This window comes from Camelus bactrianus, chromosome 3 (genome assembly GCF_048773025.1).
Source record: "Camelus bactrianus isolate YW-2024 breed Bactrian camel chromosome 3, ASM4877302v1, whole genome shotgun sequence".
Lineage (NCBI taxonomy): Eukaryota > Metazoa > Chordata > Mammalia > Artiodactyla > Camelidae > Camelus > Camelus bactrianus.
Window position 1 is genome coordinate 45,707,434 of NC_133541.1, and position 17,090 is coordinate 45,724,523.

The 17,090-nt window shown below is 33.7% G+C and overlaps 1 protein-coding gene across 10 annotated transcripts in view; it reads left to right on the forward strand.

The window, feature by feature from the left end:
• The window catches only part of ERBIN (erbb2 interacting protein), a 101,274-nt gene that overhangs the window by 61,450 nt on the left and 22,734 nt on the right, over positions 1-17,090 (forward strand). For 8 of the 10 annotated variants that reach the window (XM_010949358.3, XM_010949359.3, XM_010949360.3 and 5 more), the window contains exons 13-18: positions 208-323; positions 1,768-1,837; positions 7,664-7,763; positions 13,160-13,281; positions 14,315-14,488; positions 15,291-15,476. In XM_010949358.3, coding sequence (XP_010947660.1) covers positions 208-323; positions 1,768-1,837; positions 7,664-7,763; positions 13,160-13,281; positions 14,315-14,488; positions 15,291-15,476 — 768 coding nt within the window. The remainder of the gene's footprint in view (positions 1-207; positions 324-1,767; positions 1,838-7,663; positions 7,764-13,159; positions 13,282-14,314; positions 14,489-15,290; positions 15,477-17,090) is intronic. The other 2 variants (XM_045512402.2, XM_045512404.2) reach the window with 1 other exon arrangement.

The following is a 17,090-nucleotide window of genomic DNA, read 5'->3' on the forward strand; positions in this document are numbered from 1 at the left end:
TGAATAATTAACTATGTTTATTTGCAAGAGATACTTAAATACTTTTCTTCATACATGAAAGTTAATAATTGAAAAGGGAAAATATAATTCTGTTTATAAATGAGAAGAGTTGTTTTTTTTTTTTTTTATAACTTTTAAAAATGATACTTACTGTCTGTTAGGCAGTAGGCCAAAGTTTTGATTCCCAATTTTATGTTTTTCTTTCAGATTGGAAGCTGGAAAAATATAACTGTGCTGTTTCTCCATTCCAATAAACTTGAGACACTTCCAGAGGAAATGGGTGATATGCAAAAATTAAAAGTCATTAACTTGAGTGACAACAGGTTTGTAACAATGTAATTCATCAGTTGGTTTATAGAAGATACCTGTTAGATGAAATTAAGTTTCATTATATGTGATAGAAAATACAATACACGTTTTTCTTTTCATATAAATGTTTGTTTTCTGGGTAGAATTTTCCTTTGAGAAGATGATTTGATTTTATCTGAAGTTAATTATCGTACTGGGATTATTTGCCACAGTTCGCTGTGTGTTGACTTTAGCCATACAGTCTTTGTTCTTTCCTTACAGTAACCATCTTTATTCCTGAAGTCAGATCTTCACTCAGTAATCCAGTTGAATAGAACAGCTTTTAATCTAATCTACTCCTTGTATTAATCAGGGCAGAGGTGTGATTAGACAGACACCCACTCAAATAACTTGGACAGCACATCCAAGGTGCAGAGTGAATAGATCAGTAAGGATGCTAAATTGAAACAGTGTTTAAGAAGAGATCGTCCATAATTTTTCCTGATGTAAAAATACTAATAATGATAAAAGAACATTTATAGAGCTTTTTTATATTTTGCTTTCATAGTATCTTAAGAAGTACTCAGAATAGCCCGATGAAATAATGAAACAGGTATTACCATTTTATGGAGTTGAATGTTAAGACTCAGATTTAAGATGATTCACACAGCCTGTAAGGTAGAACTTTAAACTCAGTTTTCTGATTAGTTAGGATATTCAGACTTTTATTTAAGAAGAATCACTGCCTCCCTTTTAAAAATTAAATCCCTGTTTCAGCCCGTCTTTTGTACCCCAAAACTAAGGCCTAAATTCTAGCACTCTAGGTTTATGGAGACCTAGATACCCCAGGTTCCTTGAAAGTCAGGCATAGAAGAGTAGATAGACATAAGATAGAGGGTGTAAGTAGATGTTCTGTTTTAAGTTGGATGCTATTCTAATTCAGTGTTCTACTATGTGTTCCTGTTACTTTGTTTTTATTCATTTTGGTATTAAAATAGTCTTCTTGAGTATGAACGTAGTGACTCACGATGAAATAAAGAGGATGCGGTATTTATAACAAATTCTTACTAAGAGTGCTTCCTATAACAGTTTGTTCTCTTTAAATGCAACTAAAATATCCAAAGCAATTTTATGAGACATTGCTTAATTTGTTCTTCCCTTTGCATTGAGGTAGGGATAGTTAACAATTTTTCTGAGCAGATAATTTTTTTTGAAGATACTAGATTTTCCATTTTACCCCCTAACCAAATTGATTCAATTAAAGAATTATATGTTTAAAATTAATTCGTATGAAACTGGGTAGTATTTTGTCTTATGTCCTGTTCAGACACCTATATTGTGTTTTCTTCTGAATTAACTATTTTTTTTCCTATTTTCATATGCAGTAATACAACATTGTTTAGAAAACCATCAGATTTAGCTCTCATTTTAACATTTCTCATCTTAAAGTTTAATTTTTGTTTGTATTTTTTCCCACAGATTAAAGAATTTGCCCTTTAGCTTTACAAAGCTACAGCAATTGACTGCTATGTGGCTCTCCGATAATCAGGTAGGCATTCTGATTTTGTACATTAAGAAAATTCCGGTTGTGCTGTATGATTATGCATACTGATTTACATAGGATTATTTAAGAGCGATTCTACTATGGTACACGTGTAAAAATGTATTATATATATAAGGAAAATATTGGAAGTATTTAGACAGATAGTTTTTGTGAAATATGTGTAGATTCATGAACAGTTAGTCCTATTGAGCTTGTCTAGTTTCTCTTCAGTCTGTAAAAAGATAGATTAGGAAATCAGACAAAATGCTCCATAACTTTTTAAAGTTTTTAATGGAGATCCGATCCTTTGTGGCATGTGTCTATAGAAAGTTGATAATTAATTTAGATTATGCTTCTAATCAAGAACTTTCACAAACCTTAAAGAGTCTTTGTTTCTAAGGAATTAAGAGCTGTTCCTTGGACTTTTCCTTGTTTGACAAACATTTACCGAAAGCTTAGAGAAGGCCGTGAACTGCTCTGGGAGCTGGTTTTATATTGATGAAGCAAATAGGATCTTCTTTCATTCTCATTGATTTTTTATCCTCATGGGAGACAAAGACAAATAAGTAACTGTGTAATAATGTTTCAGAGCTGCAGAGAAAAATAAAGCTTGATAGGCATTGCAAGAGTAGCAGGGTTGTGGTAAATGCCATATTTTAAATAGAGTGATTTAGGAAGTCTCTGAAGAAGAAAGAGTAGAGCAGATTCTCAAATGAAATTAAGACTGAGGCATGTGGTGAATTCGGAGAGGGAGGGCATTTAAAGAATACTAAGGGGGAGGGTACAGCTCAGTGGTAGAGTGGGTGCTCAGCATGCATGAGGTCCTCGGTTCAATCCCCAGTACCTCCATTAAAAATAAAAAATAAATAAGCCTTGTTACACCCCCCCCCCCACAAAAAAAATAAACTGCAAAAAATAGTTTGTTTATAGGTGAAATGGAGTTCTAGGCTTATACAATAAAACAGATTGAAAAAAAGAAAAATACTAAGAGTAAAAGCCTTAATATTGGAATGAGCTTTGTGTAGCTGAGGCATAGAGCAAAGCCCAGAGGGCTGGAATATCGTGAGCAAGGGAGAGAATGGTATACGTTTAAATCAGAGAGGAAGACAAACTAGAAGACATAGGACCCTGCAGGCTGCGCTGTCGCTTGGGGCTTTACTGAGTTAGGTGGAAATCTGCTGGAGTATTTCCTGCCAGGAAGTGACAAGATGTGGTTTACATTTGTAAAAGATCATCCTGGCTGTTACGTGAGGAATGAGCTGTGAGTGCTGAGAGTGAGGGTGGAATGCTCTCTACTGGAAGCAAAAAGTTCAGTAAGGAGGTGGTTGCAGTTAGTTCAGAAGGAGATGTTCCCAGCTTCTCCTGATACGGTAATAGTGGAGTTGGTGAGAAGAGCTCAGATTTTGGGGTGCATCTTTAAAATATTGCCAGAGGGACTTACTGAGGGACTCAATGTGGAACTTGAGAGAAAGAACAGAAGCAAGTATGATTTAAATTTTTAATCTGAAGAAGTACAGTATTGAAGTTGCTGTTTTCTGAGATAAGAGAGATGGGAGAGGAGTAAGTTTGAGGATGAAGTTAATAGTTTGGTTTAAAATTTTAGTAACCTTATCAGATATTAAAGTAGAAATGTGAAAACAGTAGCTGAGTATTTATGTTTGGAACTCAGGTATTGGCTGGAGATAAAATTTGGGAGTTAATATTGTACAAAGAGACTTTACAACATGGGAGTACATGAAATTACTAGGGAGCAAGAAGAGAAAAGTAAAGAAGGTCAAACATTGAACTCAGGGATGAAAGGGAACCCAAAAGGAGATTGAGAAACACCAGCCAGCGAGGAGGGTGTATTATCCAGAGAGCCATCTGAAGGAAGTGCTGAAGGAAGGACTAGCTGTGTCAGATGTTGCTGATGGGTCAGGTGGATGAGGACTGCTAACTGGTCATTGGGCTTATCAAGATAGAGGTAATTACTGATGTGGAGGAGGAGGGGTTGTAGTGGAATGCTGGTGATGGAAGCCTGGTGTACATGTATGACAGTGCCTGGGAAGGAGAAAGGTCAGGATGATGAGTATATACTCTAGCTAAGTTTCATTTGGACACTTCATAGATAATGTATTTCTGTATTTGCCTTGGTGTTTGAATTAAAAGTTAGTGTCTCATAGTTGTAAATAGTAGCTATAGTTAACCTGTTAAAAAAAAATCTGCAAATGTGTACTTTGGGTATGATTTGAAATGGCTAATTCTTAGTCTTAGGATTCACAGTGTAGGCTGTTGTAAACCTACTTTAATGTATACAAAATCTCCTGTATAATGTCACCTAAATAATGGATTCTAGGTCCTAAACAAAAAGAAAAGAAAAAACTAAGGGTGACCTTATTATCTGTAATTAGGAGGAAACCTTTTTCCGTATCTATTCTCAGTATTTCTTACTAGTAAATGTTTTTTTTTAAACACAGCAGATCTTTTAAATAAATTAATGCTTAGTATTTGACTTAGAAATTATCTTATAATTTATCTAAAGCTATATTTTTCAAGATGCACTTGTCTCATGTGCTAGTCCTAAGTTCCACAGTCAGATTTGCTTGGGAGACAGGATTGTATCCCTTTCTTGGATTTTATTAACAACTCTGATGTGTTACTACAGTAAAGAAACCCTCTTGTATGTGTTTCAGGATTCTCTGAACTTAACTGAGAGCCCCTTTCCACCTAACTCTTAATAATGTCTTAAAAGCCTTAAGTTGATATTGATCCACACTTATAAATCAGACTGTAGTATTTACTTGTTCTGTGAATTAGGGAAGGAAATATTAAAATGATACTTTTGCTTTTATTAGAGCTTGAACACAAGTGATTACTGCATATGTGTCAGTTCATATATGTGGAACTCTTAACTATCTCATCTCTCTTAATTGAGTATTTACTTTTGAAACTTGATTTGAAATTTAGCAGCTGGATTCACAAAACATTTGCTTGGCCTTGGCTTATGCCAAGTACTTAAAACAGTATGAATGAGATATATCTCCTGAGCTGTTGATAAATTATTGTGGATAAATGTGGATTAAAAAATGACTTATTTTAGTGAAATTTTTTAGTATCTTTACAGCTTCTTCATATTTGCAATGTTTTGCCACCTGTCTTTAAAGCAAAAATTGTAGTAATGGGACACTGTTTTCCTTAGTTTGACAAAATAGTAATGTAGAAAGTACGAAAACAAATACAGTGTAGCTATAAAACCTCCCTTACAGTACGAAGTAGTCATTTCACTATAAAAGAACAAAATGTAGGAGAGAAAGTATGTGAAAATAGTTGAATTATGAATTATGAAAAGAAATTGTTCCTGCACATTTCACTGATGGTATAGAGAATATATGTATAGGCAATACATGCAAAGACATAATTTTTCATAAGTCCCTCTGAAGGCTTAAAGAGACTGACTGTTCATTCCCTCATTCATTTTGTCATTGTTAGTCAAGAACTATTTATTGAACAACTACTTTGTGCCAGGCAGGCTAAGGAGGGCCAAATACGGATATTAAGAAAGTTGTTTTAATACAGTATGGTTAAAGACTTGGTAGGACTGTAGGCTTCAGGATCAAAGAAAAGATACGTAACTTGAGGATAGTAAGGCAAGTTTCCCAGAGGAGGGAAGAGAGTAATAAAATCTTCTCAAAACAGTCATAGGATTTAAACAAAGAAAGGGGAAGAGTATTCTGGTTAGAAGGAGTATCATGAGCCTAAGCACTGAAGCAGTGTAGTATATTTGGTAACTCTACGAGTGGTTTTGTGACTAGAGCGTAACCTTGTGAGATGGAAGAGTAGGAAATGAGGCCAAAGAGGTGGACAGGGACCAGGACATGGGGAATCTTGTGTGCCATGCAAAGGAGTTTGCATTATGCTTTGAGGATTGTAAACAGATTTTTTTTTCATCTTGTATGTCAACTTTGATAAATTACTATTTTTTAGAAGTATTCTAAGCTATATTCAGGCTCAGTGGAAAATTGTTGTGATTGGGGTGACTGTAATTTCTTGTCCATACTATCCCTCCTCTCATATACTGTTAAGTTCTACAAAATTAGTGAAGGTGGTTAGCTCACCACTCTACACCTAGTTCCTGTCATAGTGCTTTTGGCATATAGGAGACACTTAGTAAATACTTGTTGAATGAATGATTTTAGATTTCACAGGAAGAATATTTAACAGGTTATATTGTAGGAATTATGACAAGGAAGTAGAATGAGTGTCTAAAATGAAATAGTAATAAAGATCATTGGAGTGAAGTATTCAGGGAATGGAGTGGCTCGTGAAATAGTTCTCAGTCGCTTTCTGCCTTGCACTCTAACAGATGGTTTGTATTCTTATAACACCTTTATTGAAATGTAAATCACACGCTATATACACTTCACTCACTTTAAAGCACACAATTTGGTGGTTTTTAATATATTCAAGAGTTGTGCAACCATTACCACAGTTAATTTTAGAATCTTTTGGGGGGGGGGGTTAGTTTTTAAAAGACTCCCAGATAATTTTGATTTGTCCATCTAAGTGAACTTCTTTCTTCCTCCCATACACTCCTCATCTGTTAAGAAATTCCTGGGATAAAAGTATAGCTATGTCATCTACATTTTGTATCTGTTGAATTACCCCTGACTGTGGGAAGACTTGGCATAAAAGAGTCAAAAATTGTTGGGTGCTACCAGGAGGTCAGTGGATTTTAGGGAAGGAGATAGAATGATAGGGGCAGGGCTTAATCTTCCTCAAAAGAAGAGGTATTTGTACTTGAGAGAGGAGTGATGATCTCATAGCATTTGTAAACATTAACTCTGCCTCCTGACCTAAGGTTTATAAGGTGTGAGAGAAGAAGCATCCTGGATCTGGGAAGGCTTCAGGGAAGTGCTGTCTTTGGGAAAGGGGTAGATCTACTGTTTCCGTTGTCTAAGAAGGTCAAGGAAAGTTTTCAGTGAAGGTGTTTAAGATGCAGCGCAGTATCTTTTCTGTGGAACAAGAACAGGGGCACTGAGGAAATGTTTGAATGGGAGTAAGGTTATAGGATGGCATTAGCTAGCTATATGGTTTTCACAAGAGTAAGTCCAAAGAACTAACTGATAGGTTGACGAGTGAGAAGGTTGGGTAGTTCCTGCCTGTCTGGAGTCAGCCAAGGCTTGGATTGGTATGATGTTAGGTCAGTAGGCTGGCAAAAAATATAAGTTACATTAAGAAATAAATTGAGAACACTTAATAACCAGTTAGGGAAAAAGTCTTAAGGAAGAGTGAGGTCTGAAATAATTGGGATTACTAATTCCACCACTGAGTAACTTGTGGTATCATTAATGGAGATAGAAGACACAGGGGAGAAGGGAGAAGGTTACAACTTAATGTTTGTTTTAAGTACTCTCTTTCCAGCTAAAATAAACCTGCAGATAACTAGACTAAACCTTCTAAATCATTTCTACAAAAGCGTCTTCCCAAAGGGGAATACTAGAAGGGGCACAGTAATATAAAATGGAAAGGCTTAGTTTATAGCATTATTAAATCACTGTAAGTAATTAACTGGACTGTGGATATACTTAGTACATGAGAACTTTTAAAACTATGTTGATAATCGTTGATAATTACAATATGGTGTGAGTTTGGTTTGTATTAAAATTTAAGTTTTTAGTTTTTTTAATGTTTTAAGTCAGTGTTTAAAGTTTTATTATGTATATTAAAAATATTTTTGTAGTCTACACATGGATACTTTATAGAAAAAATGGTGAGTACTTAACTCAGGGGAATTGTTGGATATGTATTTGCTTTAGGATTATTGAAAATTAAACATTTATTTTCTTTCCGTAGTCCAAACCCCTGATACCTCTTCAAAAAGAGACTGATTCAGAGACCCAGAAAATGGTGCTTACTAACTACATGTTCCCTCAGCAGCCAAGGACTGAGGATGGTAGGAATTTAAGAATCTCTCTTCTTTTAAAAACCAAATACTGGCAAATCACAGCAAAGGTGTGAAGTGAATTTTAAGTCTCAAAGACTTTTTTTACTAGTTTGAAGAGAATTTGGAGAATTGGCTAATAAAGTTCTCTGACAATGGGAGGCAACATCCAGGGTTATAGATAGGTGAATTTACAGGTACCTGTCTGTCTGTCTGTCTGTCTATCTATCTATCTCATGTGTTTCCTTAAATGCTTCCTTGAAATTAAACAGTGATCTTTATCTATTTCAGATCTCTCTATTCTAAATCTCATTTAACTAAATGTTAGGAATGCATGTTAAGTGTTCTATAATTAAGACTATTAAGCCAGGAAATATTTTGTTTGCTTCTGTTGTAAACCTAATACTGCCCTTGGATCTACACAACAGATAACGATTATCACTAGATTTCTGCCTATGAGTGTTACTTCTAATTTCTTTGTTACCTTTTGCCAAAAGGGGGAATTTACCCTTTACTATTGGCCACAAATGCTTTTCATCAAGTATGGTATTAACGCCTTTTACATTAAGGAATAAATTGTTTCTAATATTTGTTGTACTATATGTGGATGTGGGTGTGTAATATATATTATATATTACACTTAAAGTTTATTTTTTTGTGTCTGTTTTTCTGAAACCAATGAAAGTCATTATGGCCTTAAGTTAAAACTGAGCATATAAAAATATTGAAGAAAAAAATTGAAATTAATCATTCTTTTTAATTTTTCTAAAATACACAATATGCAAGTTAAAATAAATTATTGAGTTTCCAGTTTCCTTATCTTGAAATATGGTAATAGTATTTATTTTTCAGAGTATTTGTAAACATGAGAAACACTGGATATAAAGAGCTTAGCACTGAGACAGAATCAAATTGCTTGTTACTATTCTTACATTGTTTTGACAGGTTTAGCTAACAGCTTTGAACTACTTAAATAGATTAAAAACTGATATTTAACTTTTGTTCGGTAACTAATGATAAATAATTAGAAACTCATTACTTCTATGCTAATTATTTTTTGCTTTTTGCAAGAAGGAATAAGACTTGCTTTGGTAAGTTGTTATTTCATGGGTATATTTGATGAGATTTATTTGGATGAAGCAAAACTGTTTAGCTTTAGAACTGAATTAGAAGTTAAGACTTGTGAGATGTCAGATGTAAATAGAAATCGCTTCACTCATTGGAAGGTATTTAATTAAAGCTTAGAAAACAGGTTTATAAGCAAGATTTCTCTTCTATGTATTTAAGTCTACCCTCTAATCTCCATATATGTATCCCTAACAGAATACAGTATACTATGCTTTAGATAGTCAATGTTGTGTTTTATGCAAGTACTTTCTATGTACAGTAGAAATTAGGAAGTTCAGAATAGATACACCAACTCGGACATACGCCCCTACTCTTGCAGTGTTAGGAATTTTAGTAAATGTTAGGTATGTCAGTAGGTGATCTGTTTGCTTGCTTGCTTTGGTCATTGGGACTCATATCTCAATTTTCTACTTTTCTTTGTCTCTAAAGATGATTTCTGGATAATAGGAAATAGTGAGTGAGCATCTTGTGAATAATATACAAAATAGGGAGTGAGTCACATTTAATAGTTTTCTGTCCCCTGTCTTAGAAAAGGGAAACTTGGAAAATTAATTCTTATACTTTATTTTGCTGCTTTTATTGTTTCAGAGAAATAATAAAAACGAAAAATACTAGGAAAAAAACAAATATAGATACCATACAAACAAAATTATTTTTTCCCTTGTGATTGAACCAGTCTCCATTGGACATGTTTGATCTTGATGTTTTAATTATATTAATGTATTATTAGTGCTTTGCCTCCCTGGTTTTGTTATTGTCATATAGAGACTTCAGGATTTTTTTTTTATACTGACTTTTAAGTAACCAAACATGTATAAAACAACTCAAAACCATTTGTAATTTTTGCAGGTGAATATTTGTATCAGTTTGATAATAGTGAACACTAATGTTGAACCCCAGTTAAGCAAAATGTTATTCCAACAGTTAAGAATTTCAGTCTTTGCATTAGTACAGCTGTAGTACAAAAAATGTTACTCAATTATTAATATATTTTACATTTGTCAAAAATCTTATGGAGTTTTGATTTCTCATGTTATAAAGGTATCTATATAATAATATCCCCGATTTTGTCTTTTGGCTCACAAAAGCTTAACATATTTATTATCTGACCATTTACAGAAAAAAAATTGCTGACCCCTGCTCTAAACTGTTCTAATCATTGGTATACGTATATCTTGATCTTTTTACTGTTTTCTGTTTTCATGATTCACATTCACATGGCCTCCTTTTTTCTATCATTTCAATTTATTCTCTTACTGTTTCTTCTTAAAAGAAATCATAGTTCAGGTAAGAAATTTATTTCTGATATGAAGAGTAGAAGTAGCAAAATAAAACCCTGCCACTTTAACTTTTGACTTTGTAGATGCATTTTAGAGTCAGAAGAAAAGTCTGAGATAAATTTATAATATTCTGAGTCCTCTTAGACTTTTTTATTTTTTAAAAGTATTTCACTACGGGTATTATGGTATTATAAGGAGAGTGGTGTAACTATTACACTGATACTGAATCAGAAACTACATTTGTCATGGTCATGGAGGTGAATTTTTCAACTGCAAGAAAAGCTTTTCCTTTATCACATGCCTCTAAGAAATAGGTGAGTCAGAAAACATAATGTTCTTGAGTTGGAATTCTGTAACACTTTGAGAGTTCACATTTAATTCATTCCATCTTTATTACCACCTGTGTGCCAGGCATTGTGTTAGATCTAAGTATTTAAGATCGTAAATCCTTGCTTTCAAGAAGCTCATGATATAAAAGGGGGATAATAATGTATAAATTTGAAAGAAGGCCTCATTACAGGAATCAGTCTTAAACAGGAAAAAGAGGAAGTATGAATCCATATGATAATAAGTTTGTAACTGCCCAAAGCAGATTTTGGGGAGTAATGTCAATCTAAGGGTTTCATTACATTTATTTTCTCAGTGCAGTCAGAGAGAAAAATTGCCTCTAAAGGTTATGGGAAAGGTGTTTGAGGGAAACGGTAGTGATTTGAAGTGGGCAAGAAGACTGAGTAGGGATAAATAGGATTCCTGAGCAACATTGAAGATGGAGCAGAGAGGAGGCAGTAGCATAAATTCGTGGTGGTTCTAACCAACAAGGTTATGTCATTTTTCTCTGATAGAATTCCAGAGCAAAGAAGGTAGATGATTCAAGTACCACATGACAGGATTTGTGAGATAGGTATGACTTAAGGAAAAAGGACAAGAAACGTGAGAGTGGTAAAAATGATATATCATGAAATCTAAGGTGAATAGAGAAATAAAACCTACAGTGGTTTTACAGGAAGAAAAAGAAATGAGATCAAGGAACTCAGTATTTACTAGCAGTAAAAAAGAAGTGAATGATTTGGAAGGACAAGGGTAGTGGTCAGGGAAGTGGAAAAGTATCACAGAAGCTAAGGTCTTGAGTATTACCATGGTGTGAATTACATGGGTGTAGTGCAGCTGGACAGTGGAATCGAGGGCATCGAGAACTATGAAATTGCATTGTCGAGGTGGGGTCATCACACGTGGTCATCATTCAAGATATTGCCAGGTCTTACGTAGAGAGAAACACTCTAGGAAATAGTAAAGTCCTTAAGGAATATGCCAGTGTGATAAGGTTGAGTGGCACCCAAAATACAAAAAAAAAAAAAAATTATTACCTAATGCCCTGAATGTTAAAAGCTGTGAGATTTATACTAAGTGGAAGAAAGTGCAGGTGACCAAAAGTTGACAGGAGTGAGAGGCATGGTAAAAGTTACCCTGGGGTTCTGAGAAACTTCTAGCATCAAATTTGCTTTGACATGATCTAAAACTCTTAAGAGATCTCTGGGCTAAGCTGGTGATTGGGGGTCCACCCGTACCCCCCACCCACCTGCCCCAATATATAGTGAACGATATCAGAATTAGGAAGATTATTCCTGAATGCCAAATTTTGAATGAAGTAATGTATATATTACCATGTTACTTTTTGTGAGGAACTGCACAGAATCACTTATCTATAGTTTTTTGTTAGATCTCTTTAGGAATCCTTCTGGTAACAAAGCAAGCCTAAGAAGGGAGGGGAAATCATCTTAGTCCTGAAAGTAGACTTTGTTGGAACTGCTTTGCCCTGCTTGCATTTCCATATATACCACAAAAGTATGTCAGTAGGGTTACCCAGGAATTTGAACCACTTTGCACAAACAAAAAACACTAATTCATTTAATGTTAAGCAACTCCACAAAGCAGTTAAAAAGTTCTTGAGCCTAGCAGTAAAAACAAAGAAAAAGCCAAATCTAAAGCTTCATTCCCATTGATATTTCATTTCATGGCATTCTTAGTTTGGATATGAGATTAAAAAAGAGAAAGAAGTCCAAAACAAGGACTAAAAATAAATGATAATTATGCTGCTTTTGCACAAGTAATGAAACTGACCATATTTGGGTATTCCAGGAATTTTAGTTTTTCTATTAGCTAATTTTAGGTACTTTTAATCCCTTTTGTTTTGAGTAGGTATTCTTGTTTTCTTTCAATGGGCAGAAAATAAGTTGTGATTTTTTTCTGTTTTCTCTACAGACTTCTATAAGGTGATATATAATAGTCAAATGCGTTAATTTTTTTAAGCTTTGGTTTTTGTTGTTTTTTTTTCTTTTTAGTTACCTAATAAGCAAAAAACTCACTATTGTTAAATCTTTAATATTATATCAGAGATAGGATATGTAAGTGTTGAGTTTATGTTAAATTTTCAATTTTTATTTTTTTTAATTTTCATTAATTTTGATGTAGAAGATATCTTGTAATCACTTTACTTAGTAAAGCTATATTGTATGTCATGTTTAATGCAAAAATGTAATTACATGCCATCAGTATAGTCATTTTTTACCAAACTATTTCCCTCTTTCTGTTTTAAATTACCCTCCCTATCCCAATACATAATGAACAATATTGGAATTAGGAAGATTTCTGAATGCCAGAACTTGGATGAAATAATTTATATATTACTGTGTTACTTTTTGTAGGACACTGCACAAAATCACTAATCTATAGTGTTTTGATTGCTGGATTCTCTTCAGGAATCCTTCTGGTAACAAAACAAGACAAATCAGCTTTAGGGAAGAAAAGATACATGATGGGTATTATAAAGAAATGTTCAACACACAGCCTAGCTGTTAGTACAGAATTTATAGCTGCTGGGATTGACCAGTCTTGATTTACCTAAAGGAACATATCTCATAAAGAAAATTATGAGCAAGTAATAGTTTTTCATATGTAATTACAGTAAAATATAGTGGGGTTTTGTTTTTTGTTTTTCTCTAGTTATGTTCATATCAGATAATGAAAGTTTTAACCCTTCATTATGGGAGGAACAGAGAAAACAGCGGGCTCAAGTGGCATTTGAATGTGATGAAGACAAAGATGAGAGAGAGGCACCTCCCAGAGTGAGTCTGACCTTTTTTCATTCAGATTTGAGAGAGGACTGCTGGTATTTATTAGGTACTGTGTAGCTAGTCTGTGTTATTTTGGGGGATACAAAGAAGTACTGGTTTCATTCCTTGCCTTCAATGCACTTGAAATTTTACTGATCCAATACATTTATCATGTGAAAGAATTTGAGAACAATATAAAATTGTGTGATTAAAAGTCAAATTTCATACTATGCATAAACATAAGAGAAAAACAGATGATTGTTTTCTACCTTTCCTTTCTTTAATGATTTATTTATATGTACTATAGGGATAAAGAACTCTTTGATAGGAATGTTTTGTTTCTTTATGAAGACACTGTGTCGCAGTGACAGAAACAGCAAGTACACATTTCCAAGTTACTTATGGATGTGATTATCTTCCCCTTATATAATAAAACTAGCTGAATCCCAGAAAATGGCAATTAGGCTGACCTTGGAAGTGTCTGGTTCTTAACACATAAGATATAATGCAGGCGAGGGGGGTGGGGTATAGCTCAGTGGTAGAGCTCATGCTCAACGTGCATGAGGTCCTGGGTTCAATCCTCAGTACCTCCTCTAAAAATAAATAAATAAATAAACCTTATTACCTTCCCCCAAAATAAGTAAATAAAAATAAATTGTACAAAGAAATTTTTTAAAAAAAAGATATAATGCAGGCATTTTCTATGTGTTTGGATAACTATCTAGCTGGAAAACACATACCTGTTTAAAAACCAGGTGACAATGTTGCCAATATCCACACCATGTATCTTTAAATGGAATACGTTTAAGTCAGCTGAAAAAAAAGGTTTTAAAACACTAAAAATCTATAACTGTGAAGTTTGACTGTCAATAAAACTGTACTTTTATTGAGTTTAAAATGCTTTCAGAGGCCTATCATCTATCTTCACAGTTATTCCTATGCACTAGACATGCAATGTAATTAAGATGGATTATAGATTAAATTTTGAGGTTGACATTAGAAATATTTATCTATATTTTAATTTTCACTTATTCTCTTTTTCTAGGAGGGAAATTTAAAGAGATATCCAACCCCATACCCAGATGAACTTAAAAATATGGTCAAAACTGTTCAAACCATTGTACATAGATTAAAAGATGAAGAGAGTAATGAAGACTCTGGGAAAGATTTGAAACCTCATGAAGATCAGCAAGTTGTAAATAATGATGTGGGTGTAAAGGTTAGAAAACTCAATTCAAAACCATTGGCCAAAACCTATTTCAAGTTCTTTAAAATTTTAAAATGATAATTGATATAGTGATCCTTTTTGTATGCACTAAAATGTACTCCCACATTTAAGGGGGTGTTCTCCAATACCTGAGCTAAAAGCTGTAGTAACTCCCTAACTGGCTATTATTACCACTTCAGGGTAGTTACAGACTATCCAGATGGGCATGGGAGTGTCAACATGTACTTTGAAAAACCATTGTCTGAAGGAAGAATTAGATAACAGATACCAGAAAATTCGTTGTTTTGGAAATGCCTTTTTCCCTTGGTAATATTGATCTACTCTACCCAGTTCTAATTTTAAATGTATTGCTGTGGCAGATCATCAGCATTTCGTTGGAATATTTCAGAAATTTACACAAACCCCTAAACTGTATGTTCCTTTAATGGACTTTTTCTACCACATTGTGTCACAGAAACAGAAGTTTTATCATGTCACTAGAGTCATTATGCATTCTATAATGAGCAGAAAAAAAATTAACCTGAGTTTGAGCATGCTGAGCTGACTCAGTTATAAACATCAGCTTTGCAACTTTTAAGATAAAATGTAATTTCATCTAATCAGCTGAATTATAAAGTTTAATATGGCTCATGGACCTTTGGGACCACCTGTTCCCCAAATGAGCATTTTATCTGTGAGTGCTAGACATTTCTAGGTTTCAGATTTCTTCAATTTAATCTAGACTAGGAAAATACTAAATTACTTCTAAATTTTCATCTAAACTTTAATACAAGATTTATTTTCTTTTACTTAGACTTCAGAAAGTACCACTCCAGTAAGAAGCAAGGCTGATGAAAGAGAAAAGTATATGATAGGAAACTCTAATCAGACGACCAATGAACCTGAAGCTGAGATCAGTCCTGGGAATCCACCAGTGACTGCAAATATGAAAGCCTCTGAGAACTTGAAGCATATTGTCAATCATGATGATGTTTTTGAGGTATGGCTTCATGATTATTCTGGGGCAGTCATAACTGATAAGAATTTAATATTTCATTTGTTGTTCTCAAGGTAGGAGAAACCTGATACTGATAGAAAATACGCTAATGCATTTGCCATTGAGAAATTTTATAATTGCTGTATCACTCATTTATCGCTTTAAGCTTAAACATTTGAGTACAATGGGTATAAGATTTTTACTGTATAAATTGGTTTGTGGCAGTTCTTTTCTAATTCTGTAAACTACAGAATAGCAATTGCTTTTATTTCTATAACTTAAAAATGAAAAGGTTGCCATAGGTGTACTTTAATTATTTGACTTACTTAAGCATTTATCATTGATTGTAAAGTATTTTTTTCCTGACTATCTTGAGACTTTTTTTAAAGAGATTTTTCTGGTGGATCAAAAAAACTAACTTAAAAAAAACAGCTTTATTGAGATATAACTCATATACTATATTATTCACCCATTTAAATAAGAGGTACAGTTTAATGGCTTTTAGTATACTGAAAGTTGTGCAGCCCTCACCACAGTCAGTTTTATGACATTTTCATTACCCTGAAAAGAAAGCCTGTACTTTCTTAGTTGTCTCCCTACAACTTCTCCAACCCCCTACCCTGCAATCCTAGGCAACTAGTAATCTGCTTTATCTGCCTCCATAGGTTTGGCTCTTCTTGGCGTTTGATGTAAATATTTTTGTTTTTATAGATGTATAGTCAGTTTACAGTGTTGTATCACATTTCATATAAATGTAATCATACAATATGTGGTCTTTGTGACTGCTTTTTTCACTTAGTGTAATGTCATCAAGGGTATCCATGTTGTAGCATGTATCAGTACTTCATCCATTTTTCAAATGTCTGAACAATATTCCATTGTAGTCACCAATAATGAACGTTTGATTTATTTCCACATTTTGGCTGTAATGAATAAGACTTCTTTGAATATTTGTATACAAGTTTTTGTGTAGATATATATTTTCTTTTCTCTTGGGTATATTCCTCAGTAGAATTGCTAGGTCAGAGAAAGCTCTATGGATCATAGTGAGTCTATGTTTAAGTGTTTGAGAAACTGCCAGACAGTTTTCCAAAAGTGATTGTACCATTTTACCTTCCCCTTGTACACTGCTGGAGGTAATGTAAAATGGTAAAGCTATAACCTTTGAAAATGAAATTCTGAAGTGTTTTTTATTTATAGCTGTATTGCCCACTATGGTATCCACTAGCTACAAGTGGTTTTTTAAAGTAATAAAATTAAAAATTGAGCTGCTAAGTTATACTAGCTATGTTTCGGATACCCGGTAGCCACATTTGGTTGGTTAGTGGCTACCATGTTGAACTACACCGATAATTTCCATCATTACAGAAAGTTATACTGGAGAGCACTGGTGTATAAAAATAGTGGTATTGTGGGTTTATAACAGCATCTTTATTCCTGAGAATTCAGAGTATATCATCTATCTTCAACGTTATCCTGTAAGCTAGTTTCTACTACAGGAAAAAACTCGTGGGTTTTGAATGTACTAAATGAATCACATCATTCAATACACTGTTATATATACATTGAACCTAATATTCATTCAATACACTGTTATATATACATTGAACCTAATAT